General features: G+C 30.4%; 1 protein-coding gene and 1 long non-coding RNA gene across 2 annotated transcripts in view; one reads left to right on the forward strand and one right to left on the reverse strand.

Moving 5' to 3' along the window:
- Window positions 1-21,732, forward strand: part of LOC134711592 (UDP-glucose:glycoprotein glucosyltransferase 1-like) — a 53,779-nt gene that overhangs the window by 12,426 nt on the left and 19,621 nt on the right. The window contains exons 4-28 of the mRNA XM_063572280.1: window positions 80-210; window positions 511-629; window positions 1,047-1,227; window positions 1,875-1,971; window positions 2,318-2,393; window positions 2,625-2,725; window positions 7,381-7,480; window positions 8,204-8,264; window positions 8,798-8,953; window positions 9,386-9,472; window positions 9,848-9,967; window positions 10,339-10,560; window positions 10,873-11,001; window positions 11,316-11,480; window positions 12,399-12,522; window positions 13,161-13,259; window positions 15,795-15,889; window positions 16,233-16,439; window positions 17,166-17,297; window positions 17,913-18,043; window positions 18,500-18,595; window positions 18,986-19,088; window positions 19,438-19,517; window positions 20,083-20,272; window positions 20,904-20,955. Coding sequence (XP_063428350.1) covers window positions 80-210; window positions 511-629; window positions 1,047-1,227; window positions 1,875-1,971; window positions 2,318-2,393; window positions 2,625-2,725; window positions 7,381-7,480; window positions 8,204-8,264; window positions 8,798-8,953; window positions 9,386-9,472; window positions 9,848-9,967; window positions 10,339-10,560; window positions 10,873-11,001; window positions 11,316-11,480; window positions 12,399-12,522; window positions 13,161-13,259; window positions 15,795-15,889; window positions 16,233-16,439; window positions 17,166-17,297; window positions 17,913-18,043; window positions 18,500-18,595; window positions 18,986-19,088; window positions 19,438-19,517; window positions 20,083-20,272; window positions 20,904-20,955 — 3,054 coding nt within the window. The remainder of the gene's footprint in view (window positions 1-79; window positions 211-510; window positions 630-1,046; window positions 1,228-1,874; window positions 1,972-2,317; window positions 2,394-2,624; window positions 2,726-7,380; window positions 7,481-8,203; window positions 8,265-8,797; window positions 8,954-9,385; window positions 9,473-9,847; window positions 9,968-10,338; window positions 10,561-10,872; window positions 11,002-11,315; window positions 11,481-12,398; window positions 12,523-13,160; window positions 13,260-15,794; window positions 15,890-16,232; window positions 16,440-17,165; window positions 17,298-17,912; window positions 18,044-18,499; window positions 18,596-18,985; window positions 19,089-19,437; window positions 19,518-20,082; window positions 20,273-20,903; window positions 20,956-21,732) is intronic.
- Window positions 5,092-6,452, reverse strand: LOC134711593 (uncharacterized). The gene is made up of 2 exons (XR_010106199.1): window positions 6,360-6,452; window positions 5,092-5,407 (listed from the first exon to the last, which is right to left on the reverse strand). It is a non-coding gene; the product is annotated as an uncharacterized LOC134711593 (long non-coding RNA).

Here is a 21,732-nt window from a genome sequence, read left to right on the forward strand (position 1 = left end):
TCATTATTGATTTATTTCAATTTACTTAAACTGAAATTTGAACATATGCCGGTCGATAAACTGATTAATTATTTTACAGTAAAAGATCTACCCTACTATTCCATGATACTTCAGTATGCAGAGAAGTCACTATCTAAGTTACAGATGAGCTTACTCAAGTTGTCAATGTCTCTAAGAATATATTCTCCTGCTATCGAAAGTTTTAATCAGGTAGGATCTATTTGCTTATGATGTGCGTCAGGATTTTTAAATTTAAATTCTGTTTTGTTAAGAAAACTAATCTAAAAGTTTGCCTGTATAAATCATAAATTTTTTTAAAGATGTTGTTTTCAAATAAAATGTAATAGATGAACCATAGATGTTGAAGGTGCCGAAAGTGAAATAAGACGAATTTATGAATTCTCTTATAGGTTATATTTTCAATTTTCAATTTTATCATATAGAAGCTGTCAGATATATGTTGCAATGATTTTGACTAGATTTTTACATAGTCAGAAATATCCATTGTAGATGGCGCTGCATGAGCCTCCCCCTGAAAAGAAAAACTGTGATGTATTTGTGAGCTTGAATGGACTTCAGGTCTGCAGTCCAAAAAAAATAGAAAAAAACCTGGAAGAAGCCAAGAAAAGGTGATTTTTGTTTTATACTAGTAACAAGTTGAACTTTATTTCTAGATTGTTGACATATTTGTGGCTTCAGATATTAAAGACTAGTTCTTTACTTTGCATGGATTATTAAGTAACTATTGTAAAGAGAAAAATATGTATGTGAAGTAGAGGAGATACATGTATGGGGTAAATGTAAACACATTAATAGCAAACCAGAAAAAGCCCTTAATTCATTTGTATCAGTTTTGCCAAAAAGCAACAAAATAATAGCATGAATAGCAATACTACATACTTTCAACAAATGCCAGCTATTTATTCCTTTCTTTTATTAATTTTGTTTGGACAGTCAGTAGTTTACAGTATTGCTGTTTTGTATTGAAAAGTAAGTGTACTTAAAATAAATACAAGTATTTAACTTTTGCACTCTTTAATTTTCAGGAAAAAGACAGCTATATACAAGTTTGATCATGTTTACCCAGGATCAGATGATTCTGATATACCTGTAGTGGCTGTTTTGTATGGAGAACTTGGAAAGCCAAAATTTAGGGACTTCCATGTGGAACTTAGAAACTTGGCCATGAGTCATGAAGTTACTTATTTACTGCGACACTTTGTTAAGGTAGGAACTTGTTGACAATTTTTACTCAGCAGCCTCTTAATGTCTCTGTATTCTATTAAAAGTGCATGTTTGGTCAGATATTATGAAATTCTTGTTTCCAATTCCAAAACACTTCACATAAAAGATTTTTTGTTATTTTATTATAAAGTGAACAGTAATTCTTTATTCTCATGGTTATGTATTCAGCAAATGGAAGATTGAAAGATAGATACAAATGATATTGAAATCAAAATGACTTATCTGTTGAAAATTTTCAATCATTCATACTGAACTCACCGAGAAACAAACTTATTTTTGTGGTGTTTTGCTGATCACAAAATGTTGTTTCAAAGAAAAAACGCTCTATATTCCGGTATTACAGCTAATTTCCTAAAGCTTGTAGAGTAGAAATTTGGTTGGCTTGCCTGCTTTTGTTAGTATAAAACCTTTCCCAAAGCTTTGTACTTAAAATTGACATCTTCAAAAAATAAATATAGGCATACTTTAACCTGTAAATATTTTAGTTAAATTAGATTGAACGTTATCTAAATTACTATTGTACAATATACAAACAAAGCAAGCAAGCTAACCAAAGTCTTGCTCTACATGCACTAGTAAATTAGCTGTAAGATAAATAAAATTGATGAAATTGATTTCTTTCGTTACAGAATCCTTCTGAACAGAAGACCAGATTATCAGGTTATGGGGTAGAACTTGCAATCAAAAGTCAGGAATATAAAGCTAAAGATGATACAAAGATTGAAGGTATATTTCTTGCCAGAGCAATGCTTATAAACAAATATTTGTGTGTTATTTATAAATATTTATTCTTTAATTTTAAAAGAATTCAAACAAGATTATTTTTATTCTGTTAGTCCTTAGAAAGAAGTTAATTTAAATTTGTGAATTTATGACTGCAAGACAGTAACTTTTATTGAACTGTAGAGATACGTTTAGTATATGAAATATGTATTATTATGCAATTTGCATTGATTTTAATAAAAAAAAATATTTTAAAAGCCGATTGCATTTTGCATTGGTTCTGTTTGAAAAAAAATCTGAATCTTAAGATTGTTAATATATACATATGGTTTTATCTATTGCAAACCAGGTGATGGAACAAAAGAGGAAGATGAAGTGATAGAAGGAGAAGATGAAATTCAAGGATTTATTTTCTCAAAACTCAAGTAAGTTTAATCAGAAATAAAAGTATTGTTAGTTAGCAGTGGATGAACAAAAGTGAACCTAAATAAGATTTATCATTCAAAAGCTCTTAAATCTGTAATATTATATAAGAAATAAAAGAAAAAATATGAAAAAAAATATATGTACAATATTTCAATAATCATAACTCTGTATCAAAGAATGCTAGCTTACTGACAGATTTAAAAGTGCCTATTTTATTTATATAATTTTAGAGATTTGTACCCAGAACAACAGGATGATTTGAAACAATTTAGAAAACATCTTAGAGAATCTTCTACAGAACTGACAGCATTGAAAGTATGGCAGTTACAAGGTATGACTAAAAAATCTTCTTTTAACTACATTCAGATTTATAACATTTCAGAAATCTAATTTTTATGCCCCACGTACGATAGTAAAGGGGCATAATGTTTTCTGGTCTGTGCCTCCCTTTGGTTGTCTGTCTGTCTTGCTTCAGATTAAAGTTTTTGGTCAAGGTAGTTTTTGATGAAGCTGAAGTCCAATCAACTTCAATCTTAGTACACATGTTCCTTATGATATCATCTTTCTTATTTTATAGCCAAATTAGACTTTTGACCCCAATTTCACTGTCCACTGAACCAGAGACATATATACACAGAGATTGGCAACTCCGTGAAATCCCGTTAAAGATCGCGGCCCAGAATGAGATTCTCGTCGATAAAATTTAGAACATGCAATCAAGTCGGGGATGAATAACCTCGATAGATAATCAAGAGAAGCAATGGGAAAATTATATCAGATCATATTATAATTTCTTTTCTAATAAAAATACTTGAATGTTATATTTATCTTTAAGCATTTATTGAGAAAAATATTGTTATATGATATGCATTTCATAATTAAAATTTCAAATCTGGTAATGCTCAATTGTTATTACAAGAAAATTATCGGTACGGCATATATCTTTGCAATAGTTTGTTTAATTACACAGTGAAATTGTGTGTGTCCGATTTTCCTGTAATTAGGTCCTTAATAGAGTTGTGACTTGATTCACAGGTGTGCGATTACGCAATTTATTGCCCTCCGATCACCTGAATATTACCGGAGGTGAATTCTAAATGGATTATTACTTGGCAATTGTTTTTTTTTTAAATTAACAAATTCTGACATATTATTTTAACCATGACCAGAACTTTATTTTAACAGAAACACTCGGCAATACTATAGTGTATATTCAATCAGGAAAACAAAAAGAGTCTTTTAACATGTAAAAAAAAAGAAATGAGGCAACTTTGTCATATCAGAGACATTATATGTCTCTGGTCATATATATAAAAATATGTAGCCAGTAGAATTTTGTGGCCGAATTTTGTCTCGTGAGAAACTGAATTTATATCTGTTTTAATTAAATTATAATGTTTAATTGTCGATTGACCTAAAATAAAATTATTAACAAATTATAACATTTGCGTAAATTTCCTCAATGAACGTACATTATAGTGTTGTCGAAATCACTATTTTTTGCTGCCATGAAATATTGAATATGAATCCGTCATTATTTGTATTTTTTTAAAGACTTAATATCACAGACTTTGATTAAAAACAATAAGTTTCATAAGTACAGTAAAATGCTCTGCTCAACTCTGGGAACATTATTTAACGTTAATATGTTCCTGCTCAACTGTAGAATTTTAATGTTTTATTTCATAAACCACTGGAGTATTTCAACATTCTTATCTTTACTCTTTCCAGAGACATATATACACAGTGAAACTTGAGTTTGAAATTAGAAAGATTTAAAATTGTGCACAAGTTTTATCTGATCTTTTGTGGGTTTATGTTGTTCAAGGTAATTTTCTGTGCAGTTATTTTCATTTCATTTGTTATTTTTTTCCTCTGTGTTACACGACCTTGTACTTTTTGATTTGCCCCTTGACATCTCCTGCTTCTGTTTAAACCTTTACCACAAATATCTCATCTGTTTTAAATAAAAAAGTCTCATTCCCGGAATTTGTTATACAGGAATTCATATTAATATCAGATTTTTATAAGCATATCAACTGCTTGGTCTCTTCCCACAACTTGTGTCAGTTAGGACGGAATGCATCAATAGGTACATACATGTACCAGGTCATGGATATAATATAAGTACACGTTATGTGCTTTTGACCTTCACAAGAATTCTTAAACATTCATAAATGTGCAAAGAATATTGTTGTCATTGGGTTGTTGTCTCATTGACATATATACCTCACATTTCTGTTTAGTCATAGCATCTGTGCCTTTTCAACTTATTGCAGAAAATATTACCATAAACATTTTTTCAAAACAGGAGAGGTGAAATAGTGATCACAGAATGAGGACATGTAAACTTAAACAACACAACAGATAAAAATAAATAAGCACCATTGACAATTTTTTAAAGGACTTAAACAAACATAGATGGTGACCAATGTAAGCGACTAGTGTAACAGTAGCAGAGTGAACATTTCTTGCCTTTTTCCTACACATTTTGTCATTTTATGTAAACAATTACATATGTTACTTTCCATGGAGAGGAAGGAATTTGTGAATAGAGTGGCCTTCTAATGATAGTCATACATGTAAATCCTTGTCTCATTAGCAATCATACTACATCATCATATTGTTATACATCTACATGTATGGTTTCTTGTAAAAACTATGTAAACTTTGTAAACATAAATAAGACTAATGAAGTTGAACACAAGATATTTATTTGCTTTTTTATCCATTTTACAGTCAGGATAAGCACATGTACTTTTCTCTCTATTACATAACCATTGTTAGTTTTAAGTATCACATTGATAGTAGTAATCATTCCACTACATGACTGTGCTGTCACTTTTGGAAAAAGTCATCACTAGTTGTTTCTGTTTGCCAGGGAGTCTTATTTTCAATCAGAAAGACTTGGGAGTCCTACATTCAGCCCATGTATGATATTATATCTCTTGTATGCTGCACTGATGCAGGTAAATTTGATCAACATCTTTGTTCTTTTATAGCATGCAGGACCCTGTTAAAAAAAAGAAAGCTGTCAGATACTGAATGTAAATCTATATAAATTGTAAATGTCATCAAAGTGGTGGAAATAATGAAAAAAAAACCCAACTTCTATGCACAAATCAAGTATGTCATAGGAAAGTAATGCATGTGCTGGGTACAATAATTCTCTGAAGATGGAAAAGTTTATAAACTGTAAACGAACAGGGGTCTGTCTTGATATTGAAGCAAAACACCATGGCCGATTGCTATAATACTGATTTTTAATTGTAAATTGCATCAAAGTGGGTGAAAATATGATAAAAACAACCTCTATATGCAAATTCAGTATGTCATAGGAAAAAAAATAATGTGCTGGGAACAATTATTCTCTGAAGATGGAAAAGTTTTAAACTGTATCCATGGACAGGGGTCTGTCTTGATATTAAAGAAAATTAACATGGCCGTCAGCTATAATACTGATTTTTAATTGTAAATTGCATCAAAGTGGGTGAAAATATGATAAAAACAACCTCTATATGCAAATTCAGTATGTCATAGGAAAAAAAATAATGTGCTGGGAACAATTATTCTCTGAAGATGGAAAAGTTTTAAACTGTAGCCATGGACAGGGGTCTGTCTTGATATTAAAGAAAATTAACATGGCCGTCAGCTATAATACTGATTTTTAATTGTAAATTGCATCAAAGTGGGTGAAAATATGATAAAAACAACCTGTATATGCAAATTCAGTATGTCTGGGGAAAGTAATTCATCTCACAATTTGTTTTATTCCTTTTCAAATGAAAATGTTTTGATAAAAATTACGACCGTGCTAAAAATTTTCATAACGTGCATATCGGCCTAGTTTTTACCCTTATTAAATACTGCAATAAAACGTTAATCGTCTCAATATTTTAAATAATAACTACTGCAAACTGAATAAAACAAGGTAATTCATACTAGAAATTGAAATATATACTTACATTATGCTGTTTTGAAATGCTTGATGTGTAATAAAAATCGAAGCGTGGTAGTGTACTTGTCGTGATAGAATCAAAATGGCGATCTTGTTAAAGTCTCGTGTGATGCGTGACGTGGATTAGATTTCGTTGACCACTGTTACAGTTGCCAATCTCTGTGTATATATGTCTCTGACTGAACATAGAAAATGAAAGTGTGAGTTTCAGGTTAAATTTTTTGGTCAAGGTAGTTTTTGATGAAATTGAAGTTGAATCAACTTGAAACTTAGTAACATTTTCCCTATGGTATGATCTTACTAATTTTAATGCCAAATTAGATTTTTTACCCAATTTCACGGTCCATTGAACATTGAAATTGATAGTGCGAGTGGGGCATCTATGTACTATGGACACATACTTGTTTTATAGTTATTTTCCCTTTTAAATAATTTGACACATTGAAGCTTGCAGTAGCTGATTTTATGATATCATTGTGCAGTAAACCCAATGATCTGTATATTCTTTAGATACATTTTGATATCTATTTAAATGGGTTGAATTTGCAGCTCTAGATGAAATTGGTATTAAGGATGTACTTAGGTGAGGTTTTGGAATTTGTGTCAAATATTCGGACTCCTTGGAGTTTTTCCATACAATACAATGTTAAATATTTTGCCCAATAACACCCATTTATTTTTTCATATAAGATTTAATAGCTAATGAAAGGTCATTTACCAAAATATTTTGAAGATTCTTGATTTTCTTTCTTTTCTTTTGAGTCCCAATAATACCAATGCAAATATAAGGTAAAGTCCGAGTCAGCCTTTTCCCGCCATATTTTAAATATCAATTATCTCGAAAAGGAGGTCCATGACCTATCAATATTTTTAGCTTATTTGTATTCTCAATTGATGCTCTACCAGGTTATAGTATAAATTTTCACTTCTTAATTTATTAATTTTCACCTAACCTCACCTAAGTACATCCTTAATATAAATTATACTGTTTATGCAATTTGTAACAAATGTTTACTTTTTATTAACAGATTTGAGCTTGCAAGCTGCACAAACTGTATTGTTATCTGAAGGTCCAGAAGCTCTGAAAAAATTACAAGATATCAGTCAAAACTTTCCTTCTGTTGCCAGGTATATCTGATTGGTATTGTTATAACTGAAAGTATTAAGATTTGTTTGCTATTTGTCTGAAAATGATTCTACATGCAATGATATACAAAATATTATCAGTTATGTCTAGAAATTTTCAGTCCTATATATGATAACTTATTTTTATGAATAATAGATACATTTAAAGGTTAAAAATATTAAATGGATTAACAGAATGTTAAATTGTGTATTCGGTGCTCTCATTCTTCATGTAATTATAGATTATCGTTGATCATCTCAATGAGATTGATTTTCTAGCTTGAGACGGGTACGGCGAAAGCCAGAAAAGCAATCGAGCTGAGATGACCAATAATAATCTGTTTATCGCTATTTTACCTATGATGACATTGTCAATTTCATAAGCAAAGCCACATGCATTCTTAGTTTCTAGCGATAATTTTCCATCTCAAGTAAGAAGTATGATGTGAAAACTTCCAACAAAAAAAATCAAAGGAAAAATGCACAAAATAGGGATAAAATATATTAGTAGTAATGCTTTTCATGTATAGACAGCTTCATTCAAATTTTAACTTAAAAATCATAATTTATATTGATTGAGGGTGAAATTTGCAGAGTCTTATATATACATAGCATAAATAGCAATGGCCCATCAGTGAATATATGTTTATATTTATTGTACAGATTTCTTAAATTTTGTAAATTATGCTATCCTTACACTTAATACTAGCATGGATTGTTTTTCAGGACTTTGGTTAAAGTGCCAGTGAAGAAAGAAATGAAAAAAGAAATTGAGAAAAACCAACAGGTATAATTTATTAAAAACAAAGACAGTTAAATGCAAGGTTAGCTGATTTTTGCAGATCTCATGTTTTCTTTAGAGAGCAATGCCATTTAACTCTCCTAAATTTTGCGACTACACCAGGCTATGCTCAAGGTAAACTACTGTAAACCAACTTATTTTCGCGGATACTAAATTTTAGCGTTTTACCCTTTCTCGACCACTTCACGGCTATTTAATTTCGCGATTATCTGATTTATTTGATGAAGTTTATTAAAGAAAGATCAAAGATTGACATATTCACAACGATTTATATTCGCGTTATTTTTCTACTCGCGAAAATAAATCGCTCGCGAAAATAAGTTGGTTTACAGTATTTAGCATAAAGGCCAACCTGTAGTAAAATCAGAATAAATTCAAGTCCCCCATGAATTTTTTCTTAAATATGGGACAAGTTAGATTTGCATTCCCTATGATATGTTGTTTAATACCTTTGATTCAAAGGGAACCTCAGTAGAAATATTATGTATAAGCTGTGAGTTTTTTTGTTTGTTTTTCAGTATTTTGAGAATTACCATGGTATATCCCCAGGAGATGCTGCCCTGTATGTTAATGGTCTACCAATAGATATAGATGTATATGATATGTTTACATTCTTAGATGTAATGAGATCAGAGGCCAAACTGATGCAAGGATTATTTTCTTTAGGTTTCAAGGTATTGAGTTTCTCTAATAATTTATAACCTAAAATTAGATTTACTGATTTTGTAATTAACAGTTTACATTACATATAAAACTTAGATTACTCTACTTATGAAACACATACTATTAATTTGTCCACTCATAATAGACATAAAAATAATTTGTGTAAATTTATCATTAAAGAATTAAAAAATTATAATTAAATTTCATGCGATGCAGTTATAGAAATCCGTTATAATTTTTTACAAACTAGTTCAGAGATGTATGTGCTTTTCTTGAAATCGACTGAAATATGCATTCTTGTGTGATAACATCTGCAATGGAATGTCCAATAAATGACAAATTTATTTGTTTCCAAAAGGTACTTATTATGCCTGATAATAACATTAAAGATATTAGATGCTATGCTATAGTCTTTAATTGTATGTAATTCTTGTTGTCTTCAGGGAAATGATTTATCCCAGTTGATGAAGCTAGATTTGTCAGGAGAAACAGAAAATTTTGCACTAGATATTAGACATACTGCCATTCAAGTAAGTAAAAAGACTTTCCTTTAAAATACTAAGTAATGCTTTGTTAACAGATTTTTTTTAATTTTGAAAGTTTTTCTTTCTATTCTGTGGTAATGAATTTTTAAGCTAATATGAATGTTAACTGTCATTATTTTAAAATTAACAGTGAAAAACAAACCACATTTCAAACTGAAACTTTGATTTTTTAACTCGGAGTGTATGATGTATGAATTATCTGTATAAAATGCAATGTATGATTGAATGTTGAAATTACAATGCTAAATGAAAGAAATCTGTATCCAATCAGTGCTTACAAGTTCTTTACATGGCATTTACAGAGAACTTTATAATTTATTTTTAGTAAAATTGGTACAACATTAATATTTCTTTTTACAGTATATAAATGATTTAGAAAAAGATAAGAAGTATAGTAACTGGCCAAGCAGTGTCCAAGATTTACTGAGACCTACTTTTCCAGGGATGTTACGACATGTTGCTAGAAATATATTTCATTTGGTAAGTAAAAGGATGATACAAGTTGGTTTACTAATATTTTTTCTCAGAAATTAAAAACTTGGTTTATTTTTATTTATCAAAACGGATATTAATAAAAGTGATATGGAATATATTTCCATATGACAACAACCTTACAATACAACAAGACCAGTAAAGACATCTAGAGATCCATCTTCTGTCTTCAACAATAAACAATGGTCTTTAACATATGTCAAGCTCTAATTTACCCATGGTCTTAGTCGTGTAATAACAGAATTATCTGAGACTCCAAGTACCCGGTACTGTCATGAACCACAATAACCTAAGTGGACAATTTTCATGACGATAGTTTTATAAAAGTAGAAATTAGAATATCATTTTCTGCTTTATAGGTTTTCATTGTTGATCCATTGGATAAAGAGAGTAGAGAGCTTGTTAAAATGGCTGAAGCATTCATTGTTCACAGTGCACCAATCAGAGTAGCTGTTGTATTCGTAACCAATGATGATATGAAGGTCACGGGACATGATGATGCAGGTGTGGCCCTATCTAGGGCATATGATATACTTAGTCAAGAAGAGAATCATGGGAAGGCTTTGTCATTTGTCACTGATGTAAGTAAAATCGCAATAGTATTGATTTGATCAAAGTATATAAAGATATTACCATTAAAAGTACATTTTAGTTGCCTGTATCAATGGAAGACAGTTAGAAGACATTTTACAGTTGTCTGTTAGCAATTGTACATTGGGTTAACGTGCAAAATATTGATAAGGGTGGTTGACTTTTAAAATTGTATGGTTCAGCTTTAATGTTAAGTTAGATCAGTCTTATAAAGAGAAATTGCCAATAAAAAGATGTTTTGCACTTTAAAATAATTGATTATTTATAATATTATACTTTTTTTTTTTTTTAATCAAATGCAGGTGTATGAAAAAGTGAAGTCAGGAACCATTGCACCAGAACAAGTTGTTGAAGTGTTTCAAAAGAAGTATAAAGATCATGACTTTGAAATGATATTTGGTTCTGATGATGAATATGATACAAGCAGAAAGGTAAATTTTTATAAATATTAATGGGAAAATATAGAATTAAGTTTAAAAATATCTACCACAGACTTTTTACCATTCTACTAATGTTAATGAATTATAAAATGACTGTTTGCCGTACTCTACAGAACATCAACTTTGCTTTTTGGTCCTTTAATTTAAAAAAAAAAGTATGAATGAAGGTCCAGAAATTTCAAGATTCTTTTAACATAATTATAAATATGACTGTAGAAGTGAAAATGACAAAAGAAACTGTATGTATGAAAATCAATCTTGCTTTTGTAATAATTTTTTTAATGAAATTCTCAATTCTATTTTAGGCAGCTTTAGATTATATAAAAAGAGCAGGACTAAAGGATTTCCCCCAGGTATTATTGAATGGTGTTCCACTGAAGGAGAAATATTTAACAGAGAATACATTTGAAGAGGGAGTTGTATCAGAGATCATGGCACAGACACCAGATATACAGAAAGCTGTCTATAATGTAAGATATCAATTCCATTTTGTGAAACATGGTTTTGTCAGTGTCCTTTTAAACTGAATATTTTGTGAAGATGTTAAGTATATTTTGTGTAGATTAGAAAGGTTTTTGAAGTAAATTGCTACTAAGAATGTTTATATTGCATTGTTATGTATAGAGTGCAGTTGCAAAGGTTTATTTATATTAACTTTGGGTTAGTTTTATTGTTTTATACTTTTTATACCCCCGCTTTGAAAAAAAAGGGGGTATACTGTTTTACCTCTGTCTGTCAGTCCGTCCGTCCGTCCGTCAGTCAGTCCGTCCCATGAAACTTTCGTCACATTTTTCTCAAGAACTACACATCCACCCTTTCTGTAATTTGGTATCAACATTTATATATGTCAGCCATACCTTGTGATGGGTTTTCAGATTCATCATTCATCGACTTCCTGTTTACCGAAAAACACTTGTATGATTTTACACATGATAGCCAAGTTGAAAATTTTCGTCACATTTTTCTCAGGAACTACAATACAAGGATTTCTGAAATTTGGTTTCAGGATTTATATAAGTCAGCTATACCGTGTGATGCGTTTTCAGATTTATCACTCGACAACTTTCTGTTTACAGAACACTTGCATATTTTTACACTATTTATATTATCCACTTGCGGTGGGGGTATCATCAGTGAGCAGTAGCTCACAGTTTCACTTGTTAATCCTTCAAAAAGTTGCAGTTTTTTTGTAAAGAAGAAACAACATTAAAAATATTTGATAGAATAAAAAAAAAACAATGATAAAAGGTATAAAAAAGATTCCAAATATTTTTTAACCTTATGAAAGATAAGTTAATCAATGGTCTTTTTGACATGAAAAATCAAGAAAAGAATAAATGATTTTATAATTAATTATTTAGTTTTTTTAATAAACTTATATTTTATAGGGGAACTTACATGATGGCAACAATATACATGAATGGTTGATGGAGAAGAGTAATGTGTTACCCAGATTAAACTCTCGTGTTCTGTCTCCACCAGTCAAAACACTAGACCTGACGGTTAATATTGGTAAGGCACTAATAATTGGAATATTTGTTAAAAGAGAAAATTATAAAAAATTCTTTGTTCAATAATGTTCAGAGACATCAAGAAATTATGAATTGTAATGAATAGGAGTCATATTTTGTCTAGAAGATAATAGGTAGTAGATGAATGAGATTGATTGTTAATTGGTGTTTAACACCACTTTGAGGACACTTAACTGGCATTATCATGAAGGCCATCGGTAGTACTCAAAGGGTACAATGACCTTCAGTAGGCAAACTGACAATCCTATTTGATTAAGAAGGGATACTAGGGCTCCTGCTACCAGTGGAGTTCATACTAATGACCTCAGTGATAACATGCTAGTGATCACTGCAGATGAACTACTGTACTTATCCCATTGGGCAACCAAGGCCCCTAGGTGAATAAGAGGATAATTCTATAGCCCAATCAATATGACCACAATATTAATAACTTACCATGTAAAAATTTAAGCATTCTATCTATATGTTACATTATGAGTCACAGCTCAGTTTCTATACTGTTGAAATTTGTGTTTTCCTTTAAATATTGCTAGAGTCACACTAGCAAAAATATGCCAAGATAAGCAATACAAAAGTTTTGAGACCCTCTAATTTATTTTTGTACTTCAAATATTTCAGATGGAGGCTCCTTTGATGATGTGGATACATTTGGACTACTTACTTCAGATGACATGACAGCTGTTATGGCAGAAAATATGAAATATATGCAGAGAAGAGGTAAAAGATTATTTTATTTACCCAGTAAAGCTTTAAATGTATGTGGTTTTCAAAGCACAATCCTTTGTACATGACTGCTCTATGAGAAATACATAATTGAAGAACAACACATGATAATGTTCATAAGAAAGATAATTTTGATAGTATATCTTAAGATGGGGATACTGTTGTGATCTATTAATTATCCTGCAATCATTATTTTAGCTTAATTTTATTTTTTCCTTTGCTGTTTATATCCTGGTAAGGCCAATTAAAATTAATTGCTAGATTTTCATCCCCTGCCCGCCCCTCTGAAATCTTCCCGCCCCGATTTTTTTATTTAACAAAAAAAAATTTCAGATTTTGCTCATGTCCATTACAGGAAATTATCGATAATTTCGTTTCATTCAAAACCAAGGCTTCCAAAACTGTCATATATGCCGGTCATTTGTATAATGTCCGGTAAAAGACCGGCTGGGCAAAGCATGAAACGGTCATATACTTTTTAGTTTCAAAGGCTTTTTCGGTCATTTTAACATATAAATTCACGATCTTTTTGACCCAACATTTTGCCTTTAACAGCTATACATTTCCGGTCATAAAAGTGACATGATGATTAATTACTATCAAAACAACCCCTACTTAAATACTTTCTAATTTTAATCAAGGCTAATTAGTTGTTGGACAGCTGAAAACTACCTGTTCAGGTGGCAGGTAAACTATTTTCAGTACCGGACATCGTATAAATTAATCGGTCCATTCACAATTATTTTCGTACATTTCAGCAGCTTGTATCTAATTCATTTAAAATATATAATGAATACATTTATAAACATGATTTGATAAATCATTTAAAAAGGTTTTAAATGAAAAATCGTCAGCACTACGTTGTATGAACAAGAACACGTGTGCGCATGTGCACAGGTGGGAAATTCAATTATGCATCCTACATTTCTTCAAAAATTCTAAAAGTATCATTGATACCTGTATCTAACATTCATTTCAAGTATTTTGTTGAAGAAATAACGTAGAAAGAGCTTCTTCGCTCAGTAGTTCTATGTAACATACACGGATTTTACGTATCTGTTTATGGTACATGTTTTACCATTGTCAAGTCAACATCTGGTTTTGAAAAATGTGACTTTAAAAACGAAAGTAAAGTTCTAGACAACTTCATTTTGCACAAATAAAGAGTCTAATGCAGATATGAGCACGCTGATGTGCACACTTTGAATGATGCAATGCCAATTTTAACAGTTTATGTCAGAACATCAAATTCATATCAAAGTAAAGTTTAATATCGATTTTAATTTGATGTCAATCATTGGGATGGCCATCTGATTACCATAATTGCCTTTTGTGACTTTTGTCTTAGGAATTAAAATTCGGATCAGATATAAAATGTCCGGCTGGCTCAGAAAAATTTTGGAAGCCCTGCTGTTCAAAACCCTCTGTTTCAAATTTCGTTTTTGTATTTCCTCGAGTAATTTAACGAAAATGATTAAGTCGATATATTCTGCTGCTAGAATAGAGATTGATAACGAGAAGGGCATGAAATATTCGAGTTACGAGTTAAACGCATTGTCCTTGAACGCAAATTGCAGATCCTAGTCACAAGTGAATTCGAAAACCATGTTTTTTCCTTTATTTATACAATGACTTTGTATAAGGAAATTTGGACTGTGAATGATATCCAAAGCGCAAGAATCGTAGAATAAATTGGTACAAACAGGACTGGATTAAAGAAATTGTCACAAGCACGAACTTGTTTGATTTATGACCGTATATTGAGAAGAAAAAAGTCGACTAACACGCATTTTCATTATAAGAAGCCCTTTCCCATGACTGTTGTTTTTGTTGGCAAACAGCAAGCTAACTCTGTAACTGTCCCAATACCCTCAATTTAGTCATTAAACAACAACTTTTTGGTTTAGTTCATGTTTTACATCATAATTACTTTCAACACTGAGTTTACATTTTATTCTGTACTCGTAATTCTTGTGTTGCATATAATTGTACCAATACATTTTATTTATTTTATTGGGACTGCAAACCATTGCTTAGAAAGCAAACTAAATTTGGTGTAGGTGTAGTCCAACTAAAAAGAGCATTTCTCTTCTATTTAATGTATACTATAAATTTATAGGTTTCTAAAGTGGCAATTACCTGTACTAGTATAACAGTCATTTTGGTTACCAATCAGGGATTTTTATTTAAGAGTTTAAAAAATAATGTAGGATTCCTAATACAGCATGTATATACATTATACAAGCTTGTTTTCCACTTGCATATACCATGGGGTATGAGGAACTTGTGACGAGGGTTTCATATAAATAAAATTAAGAAAATAAAATCATCCCACCCGCCCCATTTTTTTTTCTAAATTTGGATGAAAATCTACTGATTAATTTTAATTGGCCTAATGTGCTTCAAATGATTGAAAACATTAATTATACCTCACACTCTAGGAGAATTGGTATATTTCATTCACATTGTATGTCCCTCATCTACAACTCAGATGATATTGAAAATAATCTCTAATTTCTCTAATTTCAGATAACATTGTATTAAGAGCAGTGACCATGTGGGTGGTTTGTGATGTAGAAACAACAGAAGGGAGACAACTCCTATATAATGCTATTAAGCAACTGGTAGGTTTATATCAAGTCAATGTTTGAGGTCTCTTTTTATATTTTCGTATACCTTGTACCAAATACACACAAACAACAACAAAAAAACAATATATTTTGAATCTTAGCTTTGATATACAAGATATAGACTTGATATAAGGTTTTAATTTGATCATTAGATTATATATATATCTTGTATTCTATTATAAAAGATATTTATTTATTTATCATTGCATAAAAACAACTGAAGTAATGTAAGAGTAAAGACTTTGATTTATTTCATGATTTAAATACACATCTGTTGGTTAATATTTGATTTAAAAAGCAAACAAGTTATTAAGAATCGTGTTATTTTGTTGTATAGAAACATTCCCATGATTTGAGGGTTGGTGTGGTATTTAATACTGAAGTTGAAGAAGGCAAAGATTATATGATCAGTAAGGCTATTTTCTTAGCTCTTAAAACATTAGACACCTCAGAAGCCAAGAATTTCATCACCAAGCTTGTAAAGGAAGAAAATGTCAAAGATTTGGTCGAGGCTAAGAAAACACTGAGAGATTTTGAAGTCAGTGTAAGTATGACAGTCTGTTAAATAGAAACATTTATAAGAAGTAAAAAAAATGTATTAACAATACCGAACCTCAAAACTGAAATCCCTTAGCAAATGGCAAAATCAAAAGCTCAAACACATCAAACAATTTGAAAACAACTGTTATATTCTTAACTTGGTACAGGCATTTTTTATGTAGAATATGGTGGATAAAACCTGGATTTTTAGCTAACCAAACCTCTCACAAGTATGGGAGTATCATTGGAGGTTTTACCACAGATATGTTTGATTTTTGAGATAGGTTTACTCTAAATTTATGAAATGAGATATATCTATGGAAGGATGTAAGGTTACCCAAATGAAATGATATTATTTCTAGTCAGCATCACTTTTTCTGAACATTTTACCATGAATGAAAAAAACCCATACACAAACATATGAAAACAAAAGAAAATGATTCCTGAAATCTAAATCTATAACTGTTAAGAAAGTTCTTGTTATGTATTTTTCAGATATCTTATGATAATTGTGTTTCCTGATGTGTAATTTAAGTTATAATCAAATGATATTCTAAACTTTTGGAAACAAAGTGAAATTATTTGAATATACAGCAATGATTATGATGATGCATGGCAAATCTCAACCTTAATTATAGACAAATGAATAATAAAACAAACATTATATCTATTCTGCATACTGCAAACATTTATTTGTTAAATATGATTAATGTTGGTTTTTTTTTTACAGGGAATGGATATGGATAGTTTCTTATCTCAGCTTGATAATTTATTAACTCATTTCCTGAGAGTCCATAGACTGTTTGTTAGATCTGTCCTAGGATGGAGAACAGAAGCAAGAGGGCTGGTCACTAATGGCAAGGTAATTATAGAATAAGGTCAACACAGGACTGGTTACTAATGGAAAGGTAATTATAGAATAAGGTCAACACAGGACTGGTTACTAATGGCAAGGTAATTATAGAATAAGGTCAACACAGGACTGGTTACTAATGGCAAGGTAATTATAGAATAAGGTCAACACAGGACTGGTTACTAATGGCAAGGTAATTATAGAATAAGGTCAACACAGGACTGGTTTCTAATGGAAAGGTAATTATAGAATAAGGTCAATTATTACAGTTAGCATACAATTTTCAATGGAAAAAAACTTACATTTGATGAATTTTTAATTGTAACATAAATTATTGGATTAAACATGTATTCTGTTAATATGGAAACTTTTGTGTGGGTAAATTTCATTTATTTTGCGTTATTCAAAATGCACAAAAATATCCTATGTGTGAATAGTTAGTAGAAAGTAACAATTCTGGTCTGAGGGCGAATTTATGGTTATATGCATGAATTTAACCCCTATGCTAAGTCACAAAAACATCAACGTTTGAAAATATCCACATTTGAATTAAGTTCTTTTAATTAATGATAGCTTTGTCATTATTCACTATTTTCACTTGTATTGTGTTCCTTTTCATAATAGGTTATAGGAGCATTTGACGACACTGAAGAATTTACAGAAGAGGATATTGCATTGCAAGAGAAATTTGTTTTTGAGAAAGGAGCAAAGAAGATCAAAGAAAGAGTAATGAAGATGGGAATTTTAGATGAAAGGTATAAATACATTATCTTTAAGGCTTTTATAACCCGGCTAACTATAAAAATAAGGGCATTACATTATTATAACTAAATTGCAATGCTTTACCTTGAAGTTAAGTTAAACAAGTATTTTGTTAATTTTGTGTTTAATGTTCCTATTCATTACTTAAGAGGATCAAGGATATCATGTGCACTCATGGATGTTGAGAGTTTTAGATAAAGGAAGATGTGGTATGAGTGCCAATGAGAGAACTCTCCATCCAAGTCACAATTTATAAAAGTAAACCATTATAGGTCAAAGTACGGTCTTCAATAAAGTACTGTCTACTACGATATAAAATACACATGATTGTAAGCTGCCAATCAAAAATAAGGAATTCCATATAAAACATAAAAATTGGTTTGACACTAGGAATAACAATACCTTTTATTTTCTGAAGCTGTTAATGATGAATTTTAAATCTTTTACAGAGGAAGTGATATGGTGATGAAAGTTTCTGCTTTGTTGTCATCTAAAACCTCTACTACTGAAAGAAAAGAAATCAATTTCCATGCAGATGAACACAGGTAAATACTTCAAATATTTTTTCATAAATTATGATTAATTGCATGTTTTTTTAACTTCATCAAAACAAGTTGAATAAATGCTAATAAACTAGTATTTGGGAAAAAAACTTCTAACCACATGTTATTGAAAGCTGATTATTGTTCTAGGAACAGTTGTAAAATTTTGTTTACTGGTTTTGATATTCTTCAGGGTACAATGCATATGAAAACTTGCAAAAAAATAATTCTACTGTGAAAGCATTCATTAGTTGAAAGTTTTTTTCGTTTTCTAAATTGAACGCAGTGGTCAGTTTCGATAGTGATTAGCTGTAAATTGTGTCATAATTTAATTCTAATATATCAGACTGTCTAATTAGATATAGAAATGATGGAATATGTTTTTTGTTTTAGTGTATTGAAGATTCTAGGTGATACAAATGAACCTGCCTTCCAGATAGAGGCTATTATAGATCCTGTGTCTAGTGAAGCACAGAAATTAGCTCCTATTCTCTTGGTAAGTAAATATCATTTTCTTAAAATTCATAGTTACATGTGATTATTTGAATGTAAAAATGCTGCAGAAGCCTGTGTAATAAAGCAATTGTCTGAAGGTTACCGGTATCGAATATTTCAAAATCTGTCTTTAGTATCTATCTCTGCCTTTAGGTGTGAGCATTTATTAGGATGATTACAATACTATTTTAAGAAATCATAAGCTTTATTTTTAATCTGATCATTTAGTGTAACATAATGAATATTACTGAAGGATAGCGTATCAATTTAGCAATACAACTTAATACTTTTGTTTCGCCATCAAAGGACTTTAATGACATTCCTGTCAAGTTTGTTTTCTTTTATTGCAGGTTCTGAAAAGAGCAGTAAATGTTGATATAAAAATCTTTATGAACAGCAGGGATAAATTATCAGAGATGCCATTAACTACGTAAGTTAAAATTAAAATCTATCAGTTGGTAGTTCAAGTTATCAAAATTTTTTTTGGAAAAAGTAATGAAGGGACTTCAGTGAAATAGTTATTAGAAATGCATTTATATATTCCGTTATGTTGAATATATATTGCAGGACAATTGAATTTGGTTGAAATCATTGAAAACCATGAACTTAAACGTGATCTCATGATTGAAATAAAGTGTATCACTCAACCTGTCTTCCACTTTGAGTTCAATTATATAGTATTTTAACTTTTAATGAATTTTGGTACACATTGCACAATTTTCTATTTGACAGTCTCAAAAATTCAAAAGATCGAGATAAGCAAATGAACAGCATTGGAATTACAGACAAATAAAAGGATATGGGATATATATCAACGAGACAAGCAATCCAACAACACAAAAAAAGTGTATGCTCTAAAAGTGTATCTGACTGCATGCTTTACCGGTACTTTGATATTTTTTTTTAAGTTTGAAGTTTTGAAAGAAATTTTAAAAATATAATTTCTGCACACAACAGACACCTTTTTTATCATAATGTTATTCTTGTTTACACAGATATTACCGCTATGTTCTGAGCCCTGATGTAGAATTTGAGCCAAATGCAATGTTTAAGTCTGGACAGAAGGCAGTATTTACAGGACTCCCACATAAATCTGTACTGACATTAGGAATGAAGTGTCCAGAAAGTTGGATGGTGGAATCAGTCAAAGCATTGTATGATCTGGATAATATTCTGTTAGAGGAGGTATGTTAACTTTAAATTTCTTGTTACTTATCAGTATGGAAACTACAGGTTACAAAATATTTTTGATTTCAGATTGTTTTGCAAATTACCAGCATTGCTTTCTATTAGGTGATTAAATAATTCCTCCTGATTCTGTTAACTTTGGGATATATCAGAATTCAAATGATCATTTTTTATGCCAAAGCCTCTAGACCGAGTTTGGATTTTGGCAGTGAGTCATCTAGAGTTATTCCCCTTTAAAACTTGGAAAATTGCTTTATTTTGGTTTCTGCACTCTAACACAAGTTTGCCTCATGCAAATCATGTAAAACTCATGCACAATGCTAAGAACTAAAACTGTCATACAGAGTTTGAATTTGGGTGGTGAATAAAGTACTGATCTTAAGGTATACCCTTTGATAACTTGAAAAATAGCTTATTTTTTTCATTTCAGCACTCTTACTATTAGTGACATCAAATGCTCCTAAACAGTATTTTCAAGTATAACGGCAAGCTTGAGCAGACATATGCAATTTTCTAATATTTAGTTTTCACTGCTCATATGCATGTTTTAAAAAAGTCATTCTCAATCATTTTATAAATACAATAAGCAGTTTAATTTTAATAAGATATTGCTTTTAATATATTTTAGGTTGACAGTGTTGTACACGCAGAATTTGATTTGGAATATCTTTTGTTGGAGGGTAATACTTTATTAGATCAATTTCAATATGTTCTGCAATATTTTGTCAGATATTGAGAGTTGCAACTACTGGCATAAAGTTTTTTTTCAATTCAGAAATTTCGAATAAAAATTATCATATGATACAAGTTCAACTGACCAAATTCATTAAACTACTGCAATACCATAGAAATTATAGTGATCTTACTAATTAAAGCAGACACCATACATCCTGTTAAGAGGTTTATTTTGGCAGATTTAAATTTTTTAGAAATTCGAAGGCCAAGCCAATTCACAAGGTTTTAGTTTCACGATTTTCACCTAAATCTTGCTTTCAACTTGAATTCAGCTCAAATGTTTTATCTTATTTTGAACTTGTTGCTGCATTCTCCTCTCAAACATCAAATTATGGATATATTACACTGAAAGTGAAATATTTTGAGATATGATAACCTTGTATAACAAGATATTTTAGAATTTCTTATACATGTACCTAATCAATTACAATCTCAAATATATTGAAAACATTTACTCTCTGCACCTTTTCTATATTTCCCAGGAGCTGCACATATACTTAAAAAAAATGGTAAAACTAATGTCTTTTCTGTAAAAAAAAATTCCCCAATTATAGATAAAGGACGTATTAGTTTATTCATTTTGTTAATTTTACAGTTTAATATGCCACATTCTCTGTTATAGCCATAGAATATTCCCTATGCTTTTATAAGTTTATTAGTTCAATTAAACCTAGCTGTTTCATTAATATGATTCTGTTTTATTTTCTCTGCACTCTCTGTTT

The sequence above is a fragment of the Mytilus trossulus genome, chromosome 3 (assembly GCF_036588685.1).
Source record: "Mytilus trossulus isolate FHL-02 chromosome 3, PNRI_Mtr1.1.1.hap1, whole genome shotgun sequence".
In the NCBI taxonomy this organism is placed as follows: Eukaryota; Metazoa; Mollusca; class Bivalvia; order Mytilida; family Mytilidae; genus Mytilus; species Mytilus trossulus.